Consider the following 21015-nt stretch of genomic DNA (forward strand, 5'->3'; position numbering starts at 1 on the left):
CCCCCCCCCCCCCGTTAGGAGACTAGTTTATTGTTAGGAGACTAGTTTATCATTAGGAGACTAGTTTGCTGTTAGGAGAGGGTTCGCCAGCTCCCTGGTCTCCTAGCAGCGGGGAGTGACGGACGGATTAGACCCAGCGCCGCCCAGGTTTTCTGTTAACAGTGCTGCTTGAAAGCATGGCGGAATTAGTAAGCTAGCTAACTAACTAGCCAGCCCCTAAATGAATAACATTTATTGTTTCATCCCCACATTCTTGTCACAGCGTAGGAAAGCACTTTACAAGCGCCGAGGCGACTATTGAGGCGTACGAGGAACCAGCGCTATGTCCACCACATGACTTTTGTTTACAATTTCTGGAACGTTTGAGTTTTGCGTTGGCGAACACAAACCGGACCAGTTGGAAAATTGAGACAACGTATCATCCTGGCATTGGTTTGATTCAGGCCCTGGACCTTAAGGTGTGAACCCGCCCTTAGTTGTGTTAAATGAAGATCTCTACAGGGAAACAATACAATATTTTGGAGGAACTAGGCTTAATTCAAGATTGTGACAAAAAAACTATATACGGCAAGCTGCAGCACTCGAGGCAAATATGTTCATGGATGGGCATTCATTTACACTTTAAAAAAACATTGCTACATACAACAAGGCATGCATGCTTCGGGGCCGTAGTAAGAAAAAAAAAACAAAAAACAAAAAAAAAACTTAAAGGGACTGCATTTGCACTTATTTCTGCCATGTGTCCTTTTGTGGCTTTAGCTAATAGTGGGTGAGATCGGCCTACATGTTTAATTAGTTTTTAGTATAATAATAGGACTAGGGCTGGGTATCGTTTAAAAATTGACCTATAACAATACTAATACCAGCAGTACCCTTAAAGTGATAGCGGTGCCAATACGGTACTTCATTTGACACCCATCATCTGAATGGAAGCCCTGCGTGTGTCCCACTGGCTGGCTAATCGCCGGCGCACTGCACAGCGCATCATACCGCCGCTAACGCCGTCCCCCGACCGACGGTGACGGGACGGCGTTGTCGTGGAAGCGTAACGACCCCCCCAGGTTAACACTGTTAGCTCTGTCAGCACTGTTGCTGCTGTTAGCAGTGTACGCGCTGTTAGCACCGCTAACTAGCTGCTAACTGTCGGCTCCCTTGTGCAGGCAGGAAATGGATTGGCTGTGAGCAAACCATACAAATTTCTTTTGGTGCAAAAAGGATCAAATGCATGTAGCGTTTGACTGGAGAAGTTTCAATACCACCGGTTACTGGGTTATTTTGAGTTTTAGGTATCGACTACTGATACCCAGCCCTATGTTGGTCACAGGCAGGTTTCCCAGAGCGACTTGTTGTTTCTTCTATAATCACATTCACTCTTTTTTCCTAAAACGTTTTGAGTGTTGATTTTACTAAGAACCGTATGCTGGTGCCTGATAGTATGTGCGAGCTGAGCTGAAAGGAATAAAAAACCTGCACACTAGCAGTGAACTGGCTGTGGGGGCCGGGCTCTATGTGGCCCAGTGTTAACAAAAACCGCACTGGATCCAATGACTCAATGACACCAACTCTCTATTCACAATGGCCAAAGCTGTTGCTGTTGAAGCTGCCGTTATTTACTTCCCTCCAGAAAAAAAGAAACACAACAGTGAAGACATCATACAGACAGCACGATCAATACCAACCTGGAAGAGGATGCTTAATTTCACTTCTCTTTTTCTGTTGCGTTGAATTTCCACAACTTAACTGGCATCCACACGGGAAAGCGACAGTATCTTTCTATATATTGTTTAGAAAATCTCTAATAGATGTTCACAGTTGCTTGACTGGATGGCAAAAATACCCATGAAGTCTAAAATTGCTGGTTTAGTCGTCTAAAACATGGATGCCAAGAGTTCTTTAAAGTACTGGAGGTTCACTGTCATCGTGGGCTAATTGATGGGTTCAGATTCAAAGAGTAAAAAAATCTTGCAGCGTGTGGCCTTTGAGCACTAACACACATATTCATACATACAACCATTCATGTTCTTGTATATATATATATATATATAGATCGAGAGAGAGAGATCTGTAGTAATATGGAACAGTGGAAATACCTTCAATTACATCTGATGGTTTGGTGCGACATACGTTTCATAAATTCTTCTTGTGGAGGAGATTCTGTTCTGTGTATGGACGCTCTGCAGGGAGCGTTTACGTGAGATCGGATTTCTGTACAGTAAAACAGCACACATAAAAACATGAGGACATTAAAATAAAAACATCCCACGCTGATTATGATGTTCAATTCATTTTTTTTTTTCATTCTAGAAAGGGAGGCAAGGGTTTCATTTTTTTTTGGCGGGATGATGAACAGGGGTGCTGCCCATCTCCCCCGTTTCCGACACTACACAGTAGTTTCGTTCTTCCAGGGTCCAGTGCGTATATTCCCCGTGCTGTCCGAAGTGTACAGTAGTCCTTCGTGCAGGCCCCCTTTAAGAATCCCATTCTGATTGGGCGGGTTCTGGGGGTAGGATTGTCTGCGCGGGGCGTGCATCTCCAGGTGGTGATGTGTCGCCAGCGGGTCCTGCTCGGCCACTTTGCCGCAGCCACACAGGAAGACGCCCGTGTCGCCGGCCTCTGCCGGGCACAGGGAAGGGAAAAGGTCTGCCTTGGCGCAGCAGATGTGCCTGTGGCAGGGGTTATGGCACGCCAGGGCCTCGTGCGTGGTGGCTGCAGCGGCGTGGCATGTGTGATGCCCATCATGGTGGCCTTCGTGGGCCAGATGTGGACAGATGTGGGCGTGGCGCTCGTGCGTGCTGTGGGGGCTGTCAGTGTGTGAGCTGTGCACGCTGCCCCCGTCCACGCTGGAGGGGATGTGATAGGCGTACTCCCTCTCGCTCCCTGCCCCGCAAGCACCGGCCCCGGCCCGCCGGCTGAAGTGACGGCCTTTAGTCCTGGTGCTGCTCTTTAGGCAGGGGTGCAACTGGATCCCCGGCCGGTAACCCTCTGGGTCGGCATGTAGCAGCACGTGCGTGGCCGACGGCTCCTCTTCCATCAGCTGCTGGCTATGCAGGGCGGCGCAGCACGGCGTCACCGGTGCCAGACACGTGACGTGATTCTGTGAGGACGGAAGGGCGGCGTGCTTGCAGTGACTTAAGCTGCAATGGCTGCAGCTCGTCAGTGCTTTGCCCTGACATGGCGAGTCGTGGTGGCAGTGGCTGTGACCGTGGCCGTGCCCGGTGGTGTCTCCATTCACGTTGACCTTGGGCCGCGTTTGGGCGGGCCCGTGGGCGCCGGAGCAGGCGTCGGCGCGTCGCCCGGGGCAACAGGAGCACCAGCAGTGCCAGACATCGTCGCGCTTGGCGCAGTGGTGGATGAGGATGAAGAGGCCGAGGGTGACGGAGAAGGCACCGTAAAGGCAGCTGAAGATCATGTCCAGGAAGTGGCCCTGTGACACGGCCAGCGCCCCGAAGGTCCAGGTGGCCAGGAACAGGAAGAGGGTGAAGGCCGCCGTCCGGAGCTGAGCCTTGAAGGAGTGCTCATTGGCTAGCAGCGCGGGGTTGATGGGGACGCCCGGGCAGCCAGCGGGGCAGTGGCCCCCACCCGACGGGGCAGCCAGGGACCCAGGCTCGGCTCCCTGGTGGCAGTGCGTCGGCACGTCGACGGCGGCCAGCCTCTGGTGCTCCTCCGTCAGCTGCTTGAGCTCGTACTTCTTTTCGGGGTGTCGCCGCAGCTGGATGAAGGTGCAGATGAAGTAGATGCATGTCACCAGGATGATGAAGGCCACGGGGCCAAAAAAGGCTCCCAGGCTGGGCTCCCACGCCATCCAGCAGCTGCAACACACACACACACACACACACACACACACACACACACACACACAAACGTATTACTTATTACTTTGATTTATGAATAACAGACTGTAGACTGCATGCAGCAGAGTGTGCAATTTAACCTTGAGAGCACAAAGCAAATGTAGGACTTACTACGGCGCTTGCTCCCCACTGCCATAGTTGTCTATATTGACGGCTGCCGTGACCCCGCAGATGATGAGGGGCACTCCACCACTGACTAAATAAAACCTGTGAGGTGAGAGAGGGACAAACAGAGGCAGAGGCAATAAGATCGTCTAGGAATCCTGTATCTCACATCTGGATTACAACAGCACACTGTCAAAATGTGACTGGGAAATTGTTTTAGGTACAAGAGAAAGATAATAAAAGGAAGATCCAAACAGACAAATAAGATCGGTGCAGCGAGTGGAGCTCACAACAAACAAGCAGTGACGCTGAGGAGAAGGCATGAGAACGTCTTTGCCAGCTGTCCTTCCCCCACTTTCCTCAAATATGACTTTTGAGCTTGTCAGTGTGTTTTGTGATCACACCTACTGTTTGTTTTCTTTGCTGCAAACCAAAGTGTGAAACAAATCTGTTTCCTATCGACGTGGGCATGATTGACATGTCAAGCCGCAATATATGGCATCTGCTGTTTGTAACAGCTCAGCAGACGTGAAGAGAAACCTGGATTCGAGCAGAAGGAGACGCTGAATTTTAATTCAGTTTTGCTTACAGAGCACCAGAAGTCGGTGCGATTAACTTACGCCGGTGGAAACTTTCATTTTAGAAGATGAACCTTTAAGTTAGTTTTGGAATATTTTGCAACTATCTTGAGTGACCAACATTTTCAAGTGAGTAGTTGTAGTTTCAATGGCAATGTTCTCCTCTTCACATACAAACCACACTAAAGACTTCATAAACTGTGAAAAAGTGCCTTAAACTTGCATTCTTTCTAATGGCCATCAGGGGGCGACTCCTCTGCTTACAATAGGAAGTCAGATTGTATAGAAGTCTATGAAAAAATGACTCACTTGATTTATTACCTCAGTAAACATTGTAAACATGAGTTTATGGTCTCAATCTTCTTCAATACAGCATGATGATCATTTAGTAAATTATGGTCCCATTTAGTTGTATGTTTGCTGTGTAGTAATACATCCAAAGGCCTTTATTGGCTAAAGACTGGAAAAATGTTTTTACAAGATAGGACAAGAGTTGCACTGAGCGTCTGCCCTCCACTAGGCTGGAGTTACATAACCAGTTACCACATCTCTGGGATTCAGTGTGGATTGTTACATTTGATAAATTGGAAGCTTATCTGTTCTGTAGAGCAAGCGAGTGGCCGACATCTAAAGTGATTCAAGAAACGCAGTGGACTGCCTTTACACGCTTTTAACTACACATTTGGATCATTGCTGCTCAGCATTAGGGTTTTGTATGGTACAATAATCGTCACGGCATACACAATCATCATTATTGTTATTACTATCATTATTAGGTAATAGGTTTTTCTTCGGTTGAACAAAGCGTTGCCCATTATTCTGACTAAGCCATAGTTACATGTACTGTATCTCTGACAATAGTTTTATTGTTTTTCTACAGGTACATGAAGCGTAAACGGATCAGTGAGCACACAAATAAACATGATTCAACAATCAGTCGACGATAGGCGAGTCTTGACCAATCCGATTTGACTATGTAATTCTTAGAAGGGGACATCCCTGCCGTAGATACCCGAAAGTGCATGGCATGGCAACCGTCAATCTTCGTACCATAGTACGCTGTGAAACCAGTTCATACCTCTACTCTACTCGGTTCATCACGCTTCAGAGTGTTGGTTTTGAGCCTCCTCAGACAACAATGCTCGACTACGAGATGCAATTAAACACATGAAGGGCAAGGGCAGCGCATCTGAATGTGAAGTAAAAGTCAGCAGCAGACTGTGAACAAACGAGAAAATAACAATGGAAAGAAGAAGAAAATGTATATGTTTGCTATTTTTCTACCATGCTCTTAAAATTGACTCTATTGTACTGCAACCGCCTCGAGTACCGCCATGATTAGTTCTACCTCCGTAGTGCTAAATCACAAGGTGTTCTCATCAGCTTGGTATGATCAGGCCCTCATCTGCCTCCCACTGAATACACTTGTGTCATTCTTCAGGAACACGGGCGATGCTCTGAACAATGCACTTGCGTCACAATATCGCACATGTCACGAGCTTTAAGAATTCAGGCAGGAAAAAAGCTGATCCCCAGCAGCCCATTTTCTCTGCACTGTCCTTGTCCCCCCCCCCCTCTCTCTCTGCACTGTCATCCACTTTCCTATACAACACTATGCTATTTCCTCTTCCTTCCAGTTCAATCTCAACCTCTGTCACCGCTCTAACCTTTCCACCACTCCGTCTTCCTCCATCCTCGTCCCTCGGTTTCCGTCCCTCAGTCTCTCTCTCCCAATCTGTCCTCCGTCACAGAGCACCCGTCCCCCCCAAAAAATTCAATTACAATCAAGATGTTTGTCTGGGCTGGTTTGGCGAGGGGTGTTTTGGGTGGATGGATGAAGAAGGGGGGGGGGCATTACCGGCCTGTCAGTGGAACGGTTCCCCCGGGGGACTCTCCTCTCCAACAGAAAGCCATTTACACAGCCGTCAGCCAGAAAAGCATAAATGAGAAGAACTAGGATGTTAAAGCGCCCTGTGTTTTATAAGCCTCATTACCCTTTATCCAATCTAGGAAAGCCTGCTTGTGATACATGGAGCATACATGCAAAAAACACATACATACATGTGTGATCAAATGACTGTCTAAATGCTGCTCTGCTTTTATTCAAAAAAGGTGCTCTTTCATGTTGACATTCTTTCCCATGCACAAACATTTTGACGGATGCATTTTTGTTGGCCATTCTATTAAAAAGAGAAAAAGAAACGGCTGTGTATGCAGAGTTGTTCTTTTGAGTGAGTTTAGGAACAGCAATCATTTGATATAAATAGACCCTGAAGTGCCTTTTAGCCGGCAGCTACAGTGACTCTGCAGCCATCGTGGCTCCTCTGCTCATGCACCGTCCTCTGTCTTGTGACTGCGAGCTGTCCTCACACACTCACACAGCTGGGGACCACGGACAGGCATTTTACTTTACCTATATATATATATATATATATATATATATATATATATATATATATATATATATATAGCTTCAGTAATTGCTGCTGAATGTATGTACCGTAGTTTATGTTGTTGTTCAACATTTTGGGAAATGCGCTCATTCCCTTACTTGCCGAGAGTTAAATGAGAAGACAGATATTTACAGTAGATAGCACCAGCAGCTGGTTAGCTTAGCTTAGCTTAGCATAAAGACTGGAAACAGGGGAAACAGCTAGCCCAGCTCTGTCCAAAGGTAATAGCACTTCTAAAGCTCACTAATTAACACATTATAATGTATAACATAGTTAACGTGTGTAAATGTTTTCAATAACAAAGTTGTGCTTTATCAAACGTATATCTCTTCAAAATGGCTAGATTATCTATTTCAGGTAATATAAGGTGATGTGGAAATGGCAGTAAAAATTGTCAGGAACTTTCATTTACGCACAAATTTGATGTGTTATAATAATTTATAGATAAGTTCCGTAGTGAATTGGTTCGCAATGGTTTTTCATTATTAGAAATTGGATCCCCAGAAACACTGATCTATAACATCTCGACCAATTCATTATCTATGGAGAATTTCCACACCTTAAACATGATGAATATAGTTTGAGTTGTTCATGTTTACTAGTATTTCTGCACTGTCTTAGACCATAGGAATATAAATGTATGAATTTTGAAATAGGGCGCAGTTCCCCGACAGATACAGTATCTCAAGGTGTCTCATGGTGTCTCATGGTGTCTCATGGTGTCTCGAGAGTCTTCTCATCTGACTCGGAAAGATAGTGATTAAGCCTGTTTCTGAAAATGCAGAACTATTGCTTTAAAACAGCATTGTGCAACAGTCCAGTATATTCATTTCATATTCTTCTTTCCATCGGTGTTAAGTCGCTTTGTGATTTTAGAGCGATACTCTACCTCACTAGACCATTTCATTTTTTAATACACATATCTCATAGTTAATGCATCACCACTCACTGATACCAGCCATTTCCCTCTCAAAAGCTAAGAGTAGCTTTTCTAAAGCGCCCCCCCCAACCAGGGAAAAGAAGTCCTGTGTAATATAACTTTACTCTGTGTCTTTGAAGAAGCGCATTAGCCTGTTTGGAATCCTTAATAATATTGACAGCTGGGGAAAAAATGCTGCTGGTGACATTGAACAGATGTTGGAGATTCTATACTAGGAGGCAAGTCTTGCTTTAGAGGAATGATCTGCGCCCATCACGCCAGATGACTGTCAGTTAACAGCACGAGCAGGGACGTTTAATGTGTGTGTGGTCCAACGCCGTGCAGCAGGCTTTCTGACAAAGGTCAGTGCGACGGTGTGCTGGATACGCTGTCAGACGCTGTCAGGAGCGGAGGGACAGCGAGCGGCAGATGAGGAGGAAGAGGCCGGTTGCTGCGAGGGGGGAGGGAGGAGGAGAAATTGATTTGTCTCCAGCTGCTAAGTCTCATTGCCTGAGCCTGTCTGACGGGGAGCATTACAGTCAATCACTGTGGATCAACTCGACTGCCGCGCCACACGACCTGCTCCCCCCTCCCACCGCCCCCTCACCGACGCCTGGCCCCAGACAAATTATCTCATTCACAAGCGGTGCATGATGGGAGAGCGTCGAGAACGTTCCGCACTAAAACCCCCAATCACGCAGGTGTCTGAGGATCTGCTTTGCGAGCAAAGTGCTGCCGGTGGCGTTGAGGGGGATTCTTATCTGGTGGGGTCCTTATCCTAAGTGACTTTCAGCGAGTCTTTAAGAATACATTATTGAGCAGATTCCACTTTTTAATAATGTCAGACATAAGATGTTGCTCATTTATAAATTTTTTTTTATAGATATCAGTTCCAGGTGTATGGGTGATAAAGGTCCATGTGAGTGCTACGTGTGTCCCAAAACCCCTCTAAAACACCCCATAGAAAGCAAACAATAAGTTATTCCACCAGGGTTCACATCCAGTGCAGCTCCACATGTTTAAATCATTTTCTTGTGTGGGGGTCAGTCGCTGTATCGTCTGGAAAATATTTCGCGAAATTCATGGAAATTCAAGCGACTGAAACGGCACTTGATATTTTCCAACGGCTTTAAGGAGACGATTCCGTAAAAAACCTGAATACGATTAGATGACAAACAGGCATTTGTTACAGCGCGCCCTCTGTTTGCCTCCGTGCCTCCTCTGCGCTCTCGAAACCTTCCCTTAAAAGGATTTCTCATCGAAACGCCTTGGAGTTCAGCTCCAGCTGCAATGTGCAGAAGAGCTCACGCAGCACCTTCTCACCGTGGAGGAAGAGCGCCGCATGTGTCCACAAGCTGATCCTCTTAAACACGGCAAACGTTGCGAGTAAGCAGAAAGGGAATGAAGTGGAGAATGAGTGAAAAAAAGTAAAATCATAATCATAAAAAGAAGAAATTCAATCTTATGTGTGTCTCTAAGGGAATAGGAATTTAATGGGTCAAAGGGCTAAATGCATTTAGATTAGTGATAACGCTCCTGGCTCAGCAGCCTCCTGGGTGATTGAGGTAATTAGTTACAGCACGGGGGTGATGCCATAGTAACAGCTTGTTTAAAGTCGTTCACTTCTTCGTCCTTCCTCCTCCTCCTCCTGACATTCATCTGCCCTCCATTCTTTTTGCCTTACAGGGTAGTAGGAAGCCTCAAACAGAATAACTGAGCCAAAACATTTACAGAACACCCAGTTCAGCTATTCCAGACATTTTCCTCTAACAAATGCCTGCCAGAACGTGTATCTATACCTATGGGAAAACTGCAGAATCTGAGGCTTCAAAATGTTTTAATACTACAAAAAAAACACATCATTGTCAGGCTAGAGCAGTGGTTCCTAACATTTTTTGTCTTGATGTAACATTACCCCCACATCCCTGTCAGATGAGCAACTCAACACCGTCTGTCATGTTCCAAAGCTGGTCTTTTCAGTTGATTTCATAGTAGATGAAGAATTGTAGATCAATTTACAATATTTTTTTTTCCATGCAAGTGAATTATGAATATTTAGGTGGTCAATTTTGCATGCTTACTACTCGCAGCATGATCTCATGGAAAGGCATATTAATAGCAAGCCTTTTTAAAGGACATTTCACATGCCATGTCATGCAATTTAAGCGTTTTGCGCTTCATTTAACGCCTCGTTCTCATTGCTTTGTAAACTTTCCACATGTCATTTAATGGCCCCTTGTTATTCCCAACACAATGTGGTAGCAATTTTAAACATGTCTTTATGTTTAGGAAACAGAACTTCCTGGTTAGGTTTAGTAACAGATCATGGATTGGTTTGGATTGAAACATGTTTGTTACGTAAAGTTGTACATAAGTTAAATAGTCAACGTCAATAAGTCAAAGGTTGACTTTTGGACAGGAATACTGGTCTGCTGGGTGAAAGTCATGCGTTTGTTTCACCAATCCATCAACCTAAACCTCGTCCTTAAGCAGACTTTCTTGCTCTTAATACTACATCACCTGACTTATGGAGCTCTTGCTAGAAAGGGTCCATAACCAAGGTGTGAAATGAAACATGAAAAGCAAAAAAGCATTATTACAGCTGTGTTTATCCCTAACTTTTAGCTAACAGTGTTTATCTATTACTTTAAGCTAACCGTGTTTATCTATCACTTTTAGCTAACAATGTTTATCTATTACTTTAAGCTAACCTTGTTTATCTATCACTTTTAGCTAACCGTGTTTATCGGTTACTTTTAGCTAACAGTTTTTACCTATTGCTTTTAGCTAATAGTGTTTATATATTAATCTATTACTTTAAACCAACAGTGTTTGTCGATTACTTTTAGCTACCAGTTGTTATCCATGACTTTTAGGTAATTATGATGACTTCTCTGCTTGCTTGCTAACTAGTTTTCATGCAATAGCAATCTGAGTCAGCATGTTCTAGCTGACTCAGATTTGTGAGAGGTGTGTAAGTGCAGCTGGCCTATCATAGCTGGTTTCTTACCATAACATTACATTTACTGTACTAATTCTTACTAAATGTGTACTCTTATTAGGATATACATTTTCTTCTCAAACACAAATATGTGGATTTGTTTTTTTTAAATTACAGTACAGGTACACCTGGTTGGGACTTTGGGCAGGAGCATAGAAAGCCACAGATAATGATGATGATGATCCTTAGGGTAATGAGATTAAAACAGCTGCATGGCAATCTTCTATAGTTCCCTCTGACCCAACTGTTGCTCTATTTAAATGGATTCAGGTAGACTGTTTTTGACTTTAATGATAATCACTAAATAGTTGAATGACCAGACAAGCCCAGTGAGGAAAGAAAGGAAAATACTTAAAGACATTCATTCTTATTCATATGAAGTTAACTGACTGCTGCTTGTCAGTCTTATGCAACTCCCTTTGTCAGAGTTATTGTTGCTTAGCAGCAGTTAACAGCTTGAATATCACCTGTAACAGGTGAGTCTGAGCTAAATAGGCCTCAGAACACAAGTTTGACTAATTAAGAGGAATTCACTTGGCTTCATAATCTCTGGCATTTCACAATAAGTGAATTATTATCATTATCATTGAAAACCTAAGCTTCGTTCCTCGTGGCTGACAGTGACTCAGGTTAAAAATGCAATTTCTTAACATGAGCAAATGTGGGAAAGAATCCAAACGGAGAGCCACAACGGTATAAATAGGAAGACCTGACAGCTTTGTGACTACAGAGTGAACAAAGCCAGAGGCTTGAAAGAATGCAAACGTGGATGTCTCTGCAGATAAACGATGCAATAACTCATCTGTGTAAAGCTATTGTTGCCGTCTAAAAGGAAACATGAGCCAGCAAACACCTGAAAAAATACATAAACTAGCATAAATCAATATACATACACACGAATACTCAACACACACTTCTGCACACTTGGACGGGAGAAGGACAAATCGACCTTACAAACACACATATGATTAAATACTCAATACTTAAGCCACATCCATTTGGACATTTGCAATTATAAATAAAGAACGTCAAAGGCCTTAAAGTTGTACAGGTAGGACCACATTCAAATTAGTAGAAACACTTAATAAGCAGGGCTTAAACTTCTCAAACTGTGGAAATATGATTCAATTTGTTTACTTGTGTATAACATTTGTCATGGTGTGGCCCTTCCTCCGCTCAATGAATTCAAAAATACCACACAGACAAAGTACCTTTGGACGGTCAACCTTTTCCTGTTGGCCACCATATACCTGGAACACTGAACCCACAGAACCAAGGATCTAAAGACCGCTGGTTATTGGACTCAATCATGCGGCCGTGATCGTGTCATGGTTATGCCATTGTTCTACTAATTGTCAGTGTGCTTTTATCTGTGCTTATGGGCTCTTGTATGTTTTTTTTGAATGCCATCAACCTGCCAGCACCTGAAGATGAAAAGTAAATGTGACAGAAAAGTCTGTCACATTTACAACAAAATATTTGATTTTTTACTCCAATACATTAGCTTTCAGGTTAAGATTTTACATTAAAAATACACATCAAATATAGATTAAGCGAGTGGATCCTGCTGCTTTTTCTTCTCCCCCCCCCACTGATCATTGTGCCCCCCTTAGCTGTATCATTAGAGGAGGCCCGACCCTTTGGTTGAGATCCACTGGACTTTGATAAAATGACTTTGATAAAATGACTGTAATAGTCATTTTATCCAAAGCGACTTCCAATTCAGATTCTGTCACTTTCATACACCACAGCTACGGGAGCAATTTTGGGGTTAAGTGTCTTGCTCATGGACACATCGACATGCGACTAGCGGAGCCGGGGATCGAACCGCCGATCCTCCGACAGCCCTGCTCTCCACTAAGCCACAGTCGTCCCCGTCTTACACTACATAAAGCTAGTACAAACCTAGCCGAGCAGCTGCAACAGTAAAATACTACATACACATTGATGCATCAACAATTTTATAATAATAGTTGCATAGTCTGCAGAATTTACTTTAGCAAGAATTGTTGTATTGGCACTTTTACTCAAGTAAAGGATCCGAGTACTCCCACCACAGCTTAAAATCATTAATTCAAGCTGGGCCAGTGATTGTACAAGACTTCTACCCACATCTCACAGTTTCAGTCAGGTAATGTAATGACAAAAAAATAAATAAAACTGAAATAGCAAAGCAAATAATTGCACAGTTAACCGGTCCTTGGCCTCTGAAGATACACAAACACAGCAAGCAGCAAGAACAGAGCCAGAAAAGATCAAAAGCACACACACACGCACATATATAAAGGAGTTTGTTTACTTCTCAGTCTCGAGGCAGTCAGGGTTGAGGAGGTTTTGCGAAGACATTTCTGCTTACCTCAACAGGGGCTGTTTAGGGGGCGGAGGCGGGTCACCATCTTGGCTCTGCGGAGGCTTCTTGGTCACCTGCTTATAAATGTTCCTGGCCGTCACCCCGAGCCACAGCATGGTCGACAGGGACGAGTAGTGCAGCACCACCCCGACCTGACGTAGGGTGAAAGAGGGCGCATCAAGTTATTTATTTGACGTCTCTGAACTTTTTCCATATACTGTACACTGTGTCTCTCTGGAAAATGTCAGACTTGATTATATTCCTGTGACTCAAAGCGGAGATGGTCAGGAGGGAGCTGCCACTCCTCCAAAAAAATACCCATCATCAATGTCACTCCAAGGGTGTCTCCACAGAGACCTGCCTGCTTTGTCTTACGCTTCGCTAAAAGACAATGATACAAGAAATGTTCAAAAAGTGCTTCTGAATCATCAAGGTTGTTTTGGGATAAGAGCATTACGGTGAGGTTATACTGTTGGATACCGAGCAGCTCCTTATCAGTTGAGTTAGAGGACACGGGGGTGTGCACTGCGAATAACAAATCTGAATATAAATGATAGTCACGTTGACAACTACCAGGGCGTGATTGTGTTCCGAAATGCGAGGCGTACGTACCTCCGCTCTTCCTCGTTTTAATATTCATGAATTATGTTTGGATGGGGGAACTGATCTAACTTTGTTTAAAGGCTTTGCCAGCTCATAGACAGAGCAGAGAGTTACAAGAGAGAGAGAGAGAGAGAGAGAGAGAGAGAGAGAGAGAGAGAGAGTGAGCGAGAGAGAGAGAGAGAGAGAGAGAGAGAGAGAGAGCGAGAGAGAGTGAGCGAGAGAGAGAGTGAGAGAGAGAGAGCGAGAGAGAGAAAGGAGAATGGAGGGAGAAAATTAAAATGCGCTGAGCCTTTTCTCCACCCAGTCAGTCTGTTCATGAGGTGACAACCTGAGACACCCAATCAAATGGCTTCTCGCCAGCCTGGTAGGCCTAGGGACTGAAGCTAGTGTACCAGAGTCCAGATGCTAATTGGAAATGTCCTTGAGCTGGTTATAGAGAGCACAGACCGGGTGGGAAGTCAATCACTGCTGCGGAGTCAGAGCTTCATTAGTGCCAAGAGCAGACGGGGAGGACGTGTGTTTGCAAAATGGAAATAAGGGGGAGAGGAGGAGTTCTCAAATTATCAGAGATGGTGAAGGTGGTGGGGGTGGGCACACATTGATCACAACTGGCTGATTAAGCTCCTGATAAAGAAACAAGAACTAACCCCTAATGCAGGAAGTCAAATTGCATTATTAAAGCATGGTGTCAATCTAGCAATTCTCTTTAATAGCTAATACAGATCACACAATTGTACATTAGTTGTCAAGCATGTTCAGTACTAGTATGCAATTAACCCATTTAATCCCATTATTCAGAGTATAGATGCACCTCGGAGGTGTTTATAAGTGTGATCTCAGGGACCCGTGTATGAGTTCTATTAATTATTCTAGACTGTCAGGTTTTTGGACATCCTCAGTCAAGATGTAACCTGACGCGCCAGATGGTTTGTTACAGAGAACCATCTGAGAAGCCATCATTGGAAACTGTTTCGAAAAGGGCAGGCACTTTCAAAAAGAATACTTGGCAGTTGATTGGCTGTACCATCTGTCAATCAAACTCATGTCGAAGCCAGTCGGGAGCAATCTCTGAACCCATCGGCTGGTGGTCTGGCGACGGATAAGCCTCTGGGGGCGAGGGGCTGTATTTCTGGGGTTCCTCTGTAGAAAGCAATTATCTGGGCCAAGACTTCCCTTTCCGTGCTCTCCAGTCCGATTAGCAACTTGAGATACGAGGCCGGAGGTGGAGAGACGTCGCAAGTAGTCAGTTCACGAGCTTTCATCATTGTCAGACGATAGCGGATGGGTTCCCAGATTGCATTTCGGCCAATGGGTTGTGCCTCTTTTGCTCCCCACATGGACTGTTTACCTGCGTTCAACCAAAGCGCGCTCAACCGCGATTGAAAAATCGTAGAGATTTTCCATATAAATGTAGACTCTGAAGAGCAAAAACGTCTTTTTTATCGCGTTCAGCCTTCAGTGCTGTCCTTTGCTCTTCTATCACTGAAGAAAACCAGTTATGATGTAAGTGAACCTATTGGCGCTACGCTAACCTCTTTAGGAGCCGCCAATGTTGTTTTGAACGAACAGTCACCTCTCTGTGTCGTCGCGTCACACACATCTAAAAGCTTCCTACAGGACGCTGATTGGTCCGCACATAAAACGCATTACTTGAAGTCTGACAAGATGGGTTTTCATGACATCTTGTGATTCACGCACTGTGACAGCAGCTGGTCAAATCTCGACTGTGTGGGAGAAACTGTCTGTTTACCAGCAAGACTTCTCAACTCACCAGCTGACATTTTTGGTTTTCGACCAGAAAGTTGAATAAAAATCATAGTTTGATTAAAAAAGCCCCCCCCCCCCCTATCGCAACAACACTGCATAAGACTCTCCAAAATCCCAAGATGAGCACACTCACTGATCTCAGACTAGTGAGCAACCAAACAATGATGCCAAACCCAAAACCAGATCATTCACCAGGACTGCAACTGGGAAATCAAACAGGAACAGCAGCTTGCCATCTCAGACGACGTCAGTCACCAGAGAAACTACCACATTGGTCATTTGTTTATCTGCTGGAAACCACTTATGTTTACATTTTCTTGACACAAATCCTCTTGTAGGCGTGTGAATAATGACTGTTCTCTCTTTGAAGCACAATCTCTTGGATTGGAGGTCAGCCAAGCATCTGACTTTCTTTGACACTGTTCACATCCCGTCTCTCACCTACGGACAATGTTGGTTTCTCCAAACCATGGTAAAGATCATTTTAAGTTGCCTAAACAAATCATTTTAGGGTTTTTTTGGTTACGGTAAGCATGTTTAGATAAGACCTATAATAAATCAGCGCATGGATATGTTGAACACAGTCCCGTTTGAAATATTGGTCTATTCATAGTTGCTGTGTGTGCTTTTCTCTGGATGTCCCTTTGTTGCTAGAAAATGTGGGTAAATACGTGATTTGAGCCAGCGATCGGATCAGTGAGCAGCACAATGACCATGCTGTTAACAAAAGCGGGGAGCTGGAAACCCAAAGCTGGAAAAAGTCACAGCTTCTGTCACCTCAGACTCCCTCTTTTTAATCACTCAGGAGGGCTGACGATGACTGAATGAATCAAACTGCACACCCACACAGAAGCATTAAGGGAGCATTCATAGTGAATTATAATGCATTGATAATGCTTTATGGCTACACTCATTAACACACATAATGCTGTCTGATGCACATGTCAACAGTCAGGAAACATTATAGATGTGACATTATAATGAATTATGAGTTTAAGTATCTTATTGACTAGCATAATCATCATAGTAATACTTTCCATAATGAGTTGAAAACATACTTATAATGCATTTGAATCTGCGTATAGCACTGTGTCTTTATAGTTACAAGCACAGAAATCACAACACATTTCACAACGCATGTTATAATGACTGTCAAGTACTGCAACACTTCATAATTGTTGGCCCTGTTTTTTGCAAGAATCACAATAATTCCGATTATAATGCGTAATAACAGTCACTGTCATGATGCATTATAATGTTATTATAAGTTGCTCTGAGTCTAAATCTAAGTACATGCAAGAACAAACAAATCACATTATAATACAATATGATAACAGTCATTATAATGCATTATACAAATACATTTATGTAATACAACTGGGATGTATAAAGCACTATAATCCTTGCCAAAAAAAATCTCACTGAGTGACCAGCAATTATGAAAATTGATGATAATCGACCATATAAGTCATTATAAAATGATGTATGATGAGTTGTGATTATTGTTACACAGCATTATGAATATCTATGAGTGTTTAGAGATAGAATTATACAGTGCTATAGGCAGATTGCAATGCATTACACGTATGTTTATAGTGCATTATAGACCTCATAGAATCACTTATGAAGCAGCATGGATTATTTTAAATGCATGAAAATGCATTATACTTTACTTGCCAGCAACAATGGAACAATATGATAAAGCATGCGCTATTATAGATGTGTGGATATGTACTTCACTGTACTTAACACATACAATCAGACTGCATGGGCCATAAAAGCAGACTACGAGTCCTTAGTGGATTGTTGAGGTGTGTCTTAATACGTGAGTACAGGAAGTCAAGCCTCATCAGTCAACCTCTAGTTATGGATAACTAGTCAAGAGCATCCATAACACGTTGTGTGCTTATGAGTGTAGTCATGAAGCATTACACTGTAATTGCATTATAATTATGTGGTTTGATTTAGACTCATTAGATTGTGACAGCGGAAAAGAAAAATCTGTGTTTTGCATAGAGACATATGAGGTCACTAAAACAAAATGAAGAACAAGCTAAAGCTAGCACACTCCAACGTGTCTCCGTCTCCGTTTACGGCCATCCCTCACCTCGACTGCATCACAGCATACAGTCAACTTATTGGCCGTAGTTAGCTTGGAAGTGCTTTCGGCTACGTGCTCCTTCATGGTCATTTGAGTAAAAGAGCAGCAGATGTGACAAGATGAAGACGAGACAAGAGGTGTCATGTTCGATACGAGTCAAGTCACAGAGAATGTGATTTAATGTGAAAGGTGAAAGTAATGAGGAGTCACCACAGCAGGCTCGCTGTGCACCTTTCTGTTACAGGTACGCTGCAAACACACCAAAGTACACCAGGTGATGAACTGTAGGCTCACTGTACGGTAGTCTTCATAAATCAATGTAAAGACTTTAAGAAATAATCCAGCCGGTTTATTACGTACACCTAGCTAAACCAAATGCAATCTGATACAGCAGTCTTGCAATAAATCCTACATACGATCTAACAATATCAGAAATGTAGTAGTGGATACCAATACCAGTGAAACTCCACAATTCACGATACCTAACTCGGTACCACGGTAGCCAGTAAGAGCTAACTAGCTCTTACTGGCTAACTGGCTCTTACTGGCTAACTGGCTAACTGGCTCTTACTGGCTAACTGGCTAACTGGCTCTTACTGGCTAACTGGCTAACTGGCTCTTACTGGCTAACTGGCTCTTACTGGCTCTCCTCCCGCCGATTTCAACACGGATTTGCTGTTCACAAAGTGGCATCACCAGGACACCGTTAGTCTCGAGCCCCGGTCCAGATTCTCGTCTCGCCTCATTCCTACCTTCATGGATGTTAGAATAAAAAGTTTCAGAGAGGTGTTGGTTCAACTACATGATCACATAGTCATTTGTGTATTTGTCAACTGCAATGTAAGACTTAATATAGCAAGACAAAGACAAAGGTGTTTCAGTGGGAGGAGAACATGTGAATTTACAATGATCTCCTGAGGAGTCTCATTACATTGTGTGTAAATCTACTCTTTTTGTACATGGTTCAATAAGAAATATGACATGCTGTGTGACAACTTGTCACACAGCATCAATAAAAGTCTAAAAAGAGTGTAAAACAGTACAAAGAGAGCATGTCAGCACCCGCCAACACTTCACAGTAAGACACCAGAACAAAAACCACCACCGACAGTTACGGTACAAAACAGAAGAAAGCAGATAGTGAGCGCTGGGTGAAACTGTAAATCAGTCTGATCTCCTTCAGGACAAAACAAACCGATTGTTTGCTCTGGACGTGTTGTTATTTAAACAGGGAGTAATTCACTCGATCATTCAGTTATTGATGCGTGTAGCTGACTTTACTGACATTTTCTGCAGTGTTCGCTCGTGTGTGTGTGTGCGTGGATGTATTTTTCTGTCTGTCCATGCATATTAGGCTTACTACTCGACCAATCTGCCTGACATTCTTGATGCTCATTTGTAACTGTATGCTTAGGGGCCTCTGATTGCGGTAACACTTTTTGAAAGATGCGTTTTACACCGTCATTGACTGCTGACTTCTCAACTGGCCGGTAGGGTCCGCAGGTGGACAACAACTGCACCGGAAGCAAAAGCTATTTCTGCCAATTGGCTTGGCTACAAACAAGCCTTACCCAGTCTGTTGCAGGCCACATTTTGGACTTGGTCATGGCTCAGACACTGACATCCATAGAAATGTTTGGTCTTCTTTTGAACCGGAGCGTCCGCAGATTAATTCTACACCCGATATGTTATGTTCCTAAAAAATAGGCATGATACAAGATGAGTGACTCTGATTCCGTTATCTTGGACGCCATCTTGACTGGGTATGGGTTCTGGGAGGGACAACTGAGTGGGATTCAAATCGTCTTTGTTTTGGAGGGGAGAGGGCGGAGATCTGCTCTCAACGGAGGGCACTTTTCTAGTTAAGAATGTCAAGACGCTGTCAGATGACTTGTTTTAACAATTTAAGTTCAATTCAAAGGTCCCTCCATGCCGTCTTCTATGGGCATATTCATTATATTGGCTCCCTACTGTTTTGGATGCATAAGTAACCAGTCCGCCGGAAGCATTTCACATGTGGGGAAATGAGCTCAGGAACACTCAAATTGGGCCCAATGGAAGTACAAAGCAAATCACTGCAGACACTGTAATGTCTTTTTTTTTTTGTGCCAGCCTTTGCCGTCACAACTAATTTCACAGTGGCACACTAATGAGGAAATCCTCTGTAAAGCATCTTTAAGCTGACAGTTGGATGTAACCTCAGATCTAGGTCACATCCTTCGCCAAGTTCTTTGCTAAATTAATAGGTTATTTGGCGATGGTCACACACTCCCTGAACAATCAACTGAGATGTCTAATCCAAATTTGACGGTCCGAGGTAAGCTGAGGTGAGGCGAGGGGGAAACGAGGATACACTGTGTGTTCTGCCGCTCGATGCAAGCGAACGGGGGGCTGTAGCGTGACAGCCGGGGTGCAGCACGAATCAACGACAAAACGAGCCGCGTCGGAAGAAAAGATAGGAATAGAGATCAGAGGCGACTTTGACTTTGAGGCCGTAAAGACATCGGATGCTGCATAGCGGCAGTGGCACGGTGGGGCGGCTGCAACACTGAAGAGTGGCATACAGATGGGGAGTGGGAGGATGAGTATGAGATGCAGGTGGAGATGGTGAAGGGAGGAGGGGAGGGTTGATGGAGCGGAGGGCTGGGTTGGGGGGGGAGTGCATGCTTGAAGTGCGGCGAGAGCTGCCAAAGCTAGTTTCAGAGCTCCTTGAAGTTCCCTCTGTTGGAGGGAGAGCGTGTACTTATGTGTCCCCCTGGGAGGAGGGTAAGGGGGTGCAATGTGTGTGTGTGTGTGTGTGTGTGTGTGTGAGGGGGGGGATTGGGGAGAGAACTGCAGCAGGCAGCGCGCGTACGAGTGCATTTGAATGTGCGTATGTGTCCGCGTGCGATCACGCAGCTCTTCATGCAGTCCTGTAATTATCCCAAATTGTGTCTGGTGGGGGCCCGCCTCCCTCCCAGCGGAGCAGCAGACGATCTGGGCTCCTGCCCAAATCTTTGGAGAGTTGTCCTGTTAGCAGTGGTTGGGTAAAGGAGGAGCAGCGAGAAACATTCAAAGGCCCTGGGATAAAATGAGATAAATGACTGAACGGCAAATAAGTTAAAGAGCAGCAGCAGCAGCAGCAGCAGGGCCGCCGAAGTCACACGGCTTTGTCAACAACACCTGCTCTCACACTGCAGGACGTGGACTTCATTTTCTAATAAGGCATACTTCACGAAGGGTTGGTGGCTGTATTCATGGTTAATATATCATGTATTAATGTTTTGTACATCATAATAGTTAGCATT

The 21015-nt window shown here is 44.2% G+C and overlaps 1 protein-coding gene across 1 annotated transcript in view; it reads right to left on the reverse strand.

Moving 5' to 3' along the window:
* The window catches only part of adgra1a (adhesion G protein-coupled receptor A1a), a 31849-nt gene continuing 10834 nt past the window's right edge, over positions 1 to 21015 (reverse strand). Inside the window, exons 3-5 of the mRNA XM_068726711.1 lie at positions 13264 to 13409; positions 3963 to 4058; positions 1 to 3809 (exon numbers count right to left, since the gene is read on the reverse strand). Coding sequence (XP_068582812.1) covers positions 2381 to 3809; positions 3963 to 4058; positions 13264 to 13409 — 1671 coding nt within the window. The 3' untranslated portion in view covers positions 1 to 2380. The remainder of the gene's footprint in view (positions 3810 to 3962; positions 4059 to 13263; positions 13410 to 21015) is intronic.

This window comes from Cebidichthys violaceus, unplaced genomic scaffold, assembly GCF_023349555.1.
Source record: "Cebidichthys violaceus isolate CVI_PGR_0920_01 unplaced genomic scaffold, fCebVio1.0.p SCAF_10, whole genome shotgun sequence".
Taxonomy (NCBI): domain Eukaryota; kingdom Metazoa; phylum Chordata; class Actinopteri; order Perciformes; family Stichaeidae; genus Cebidichthys; species Cebidichthys violaceus.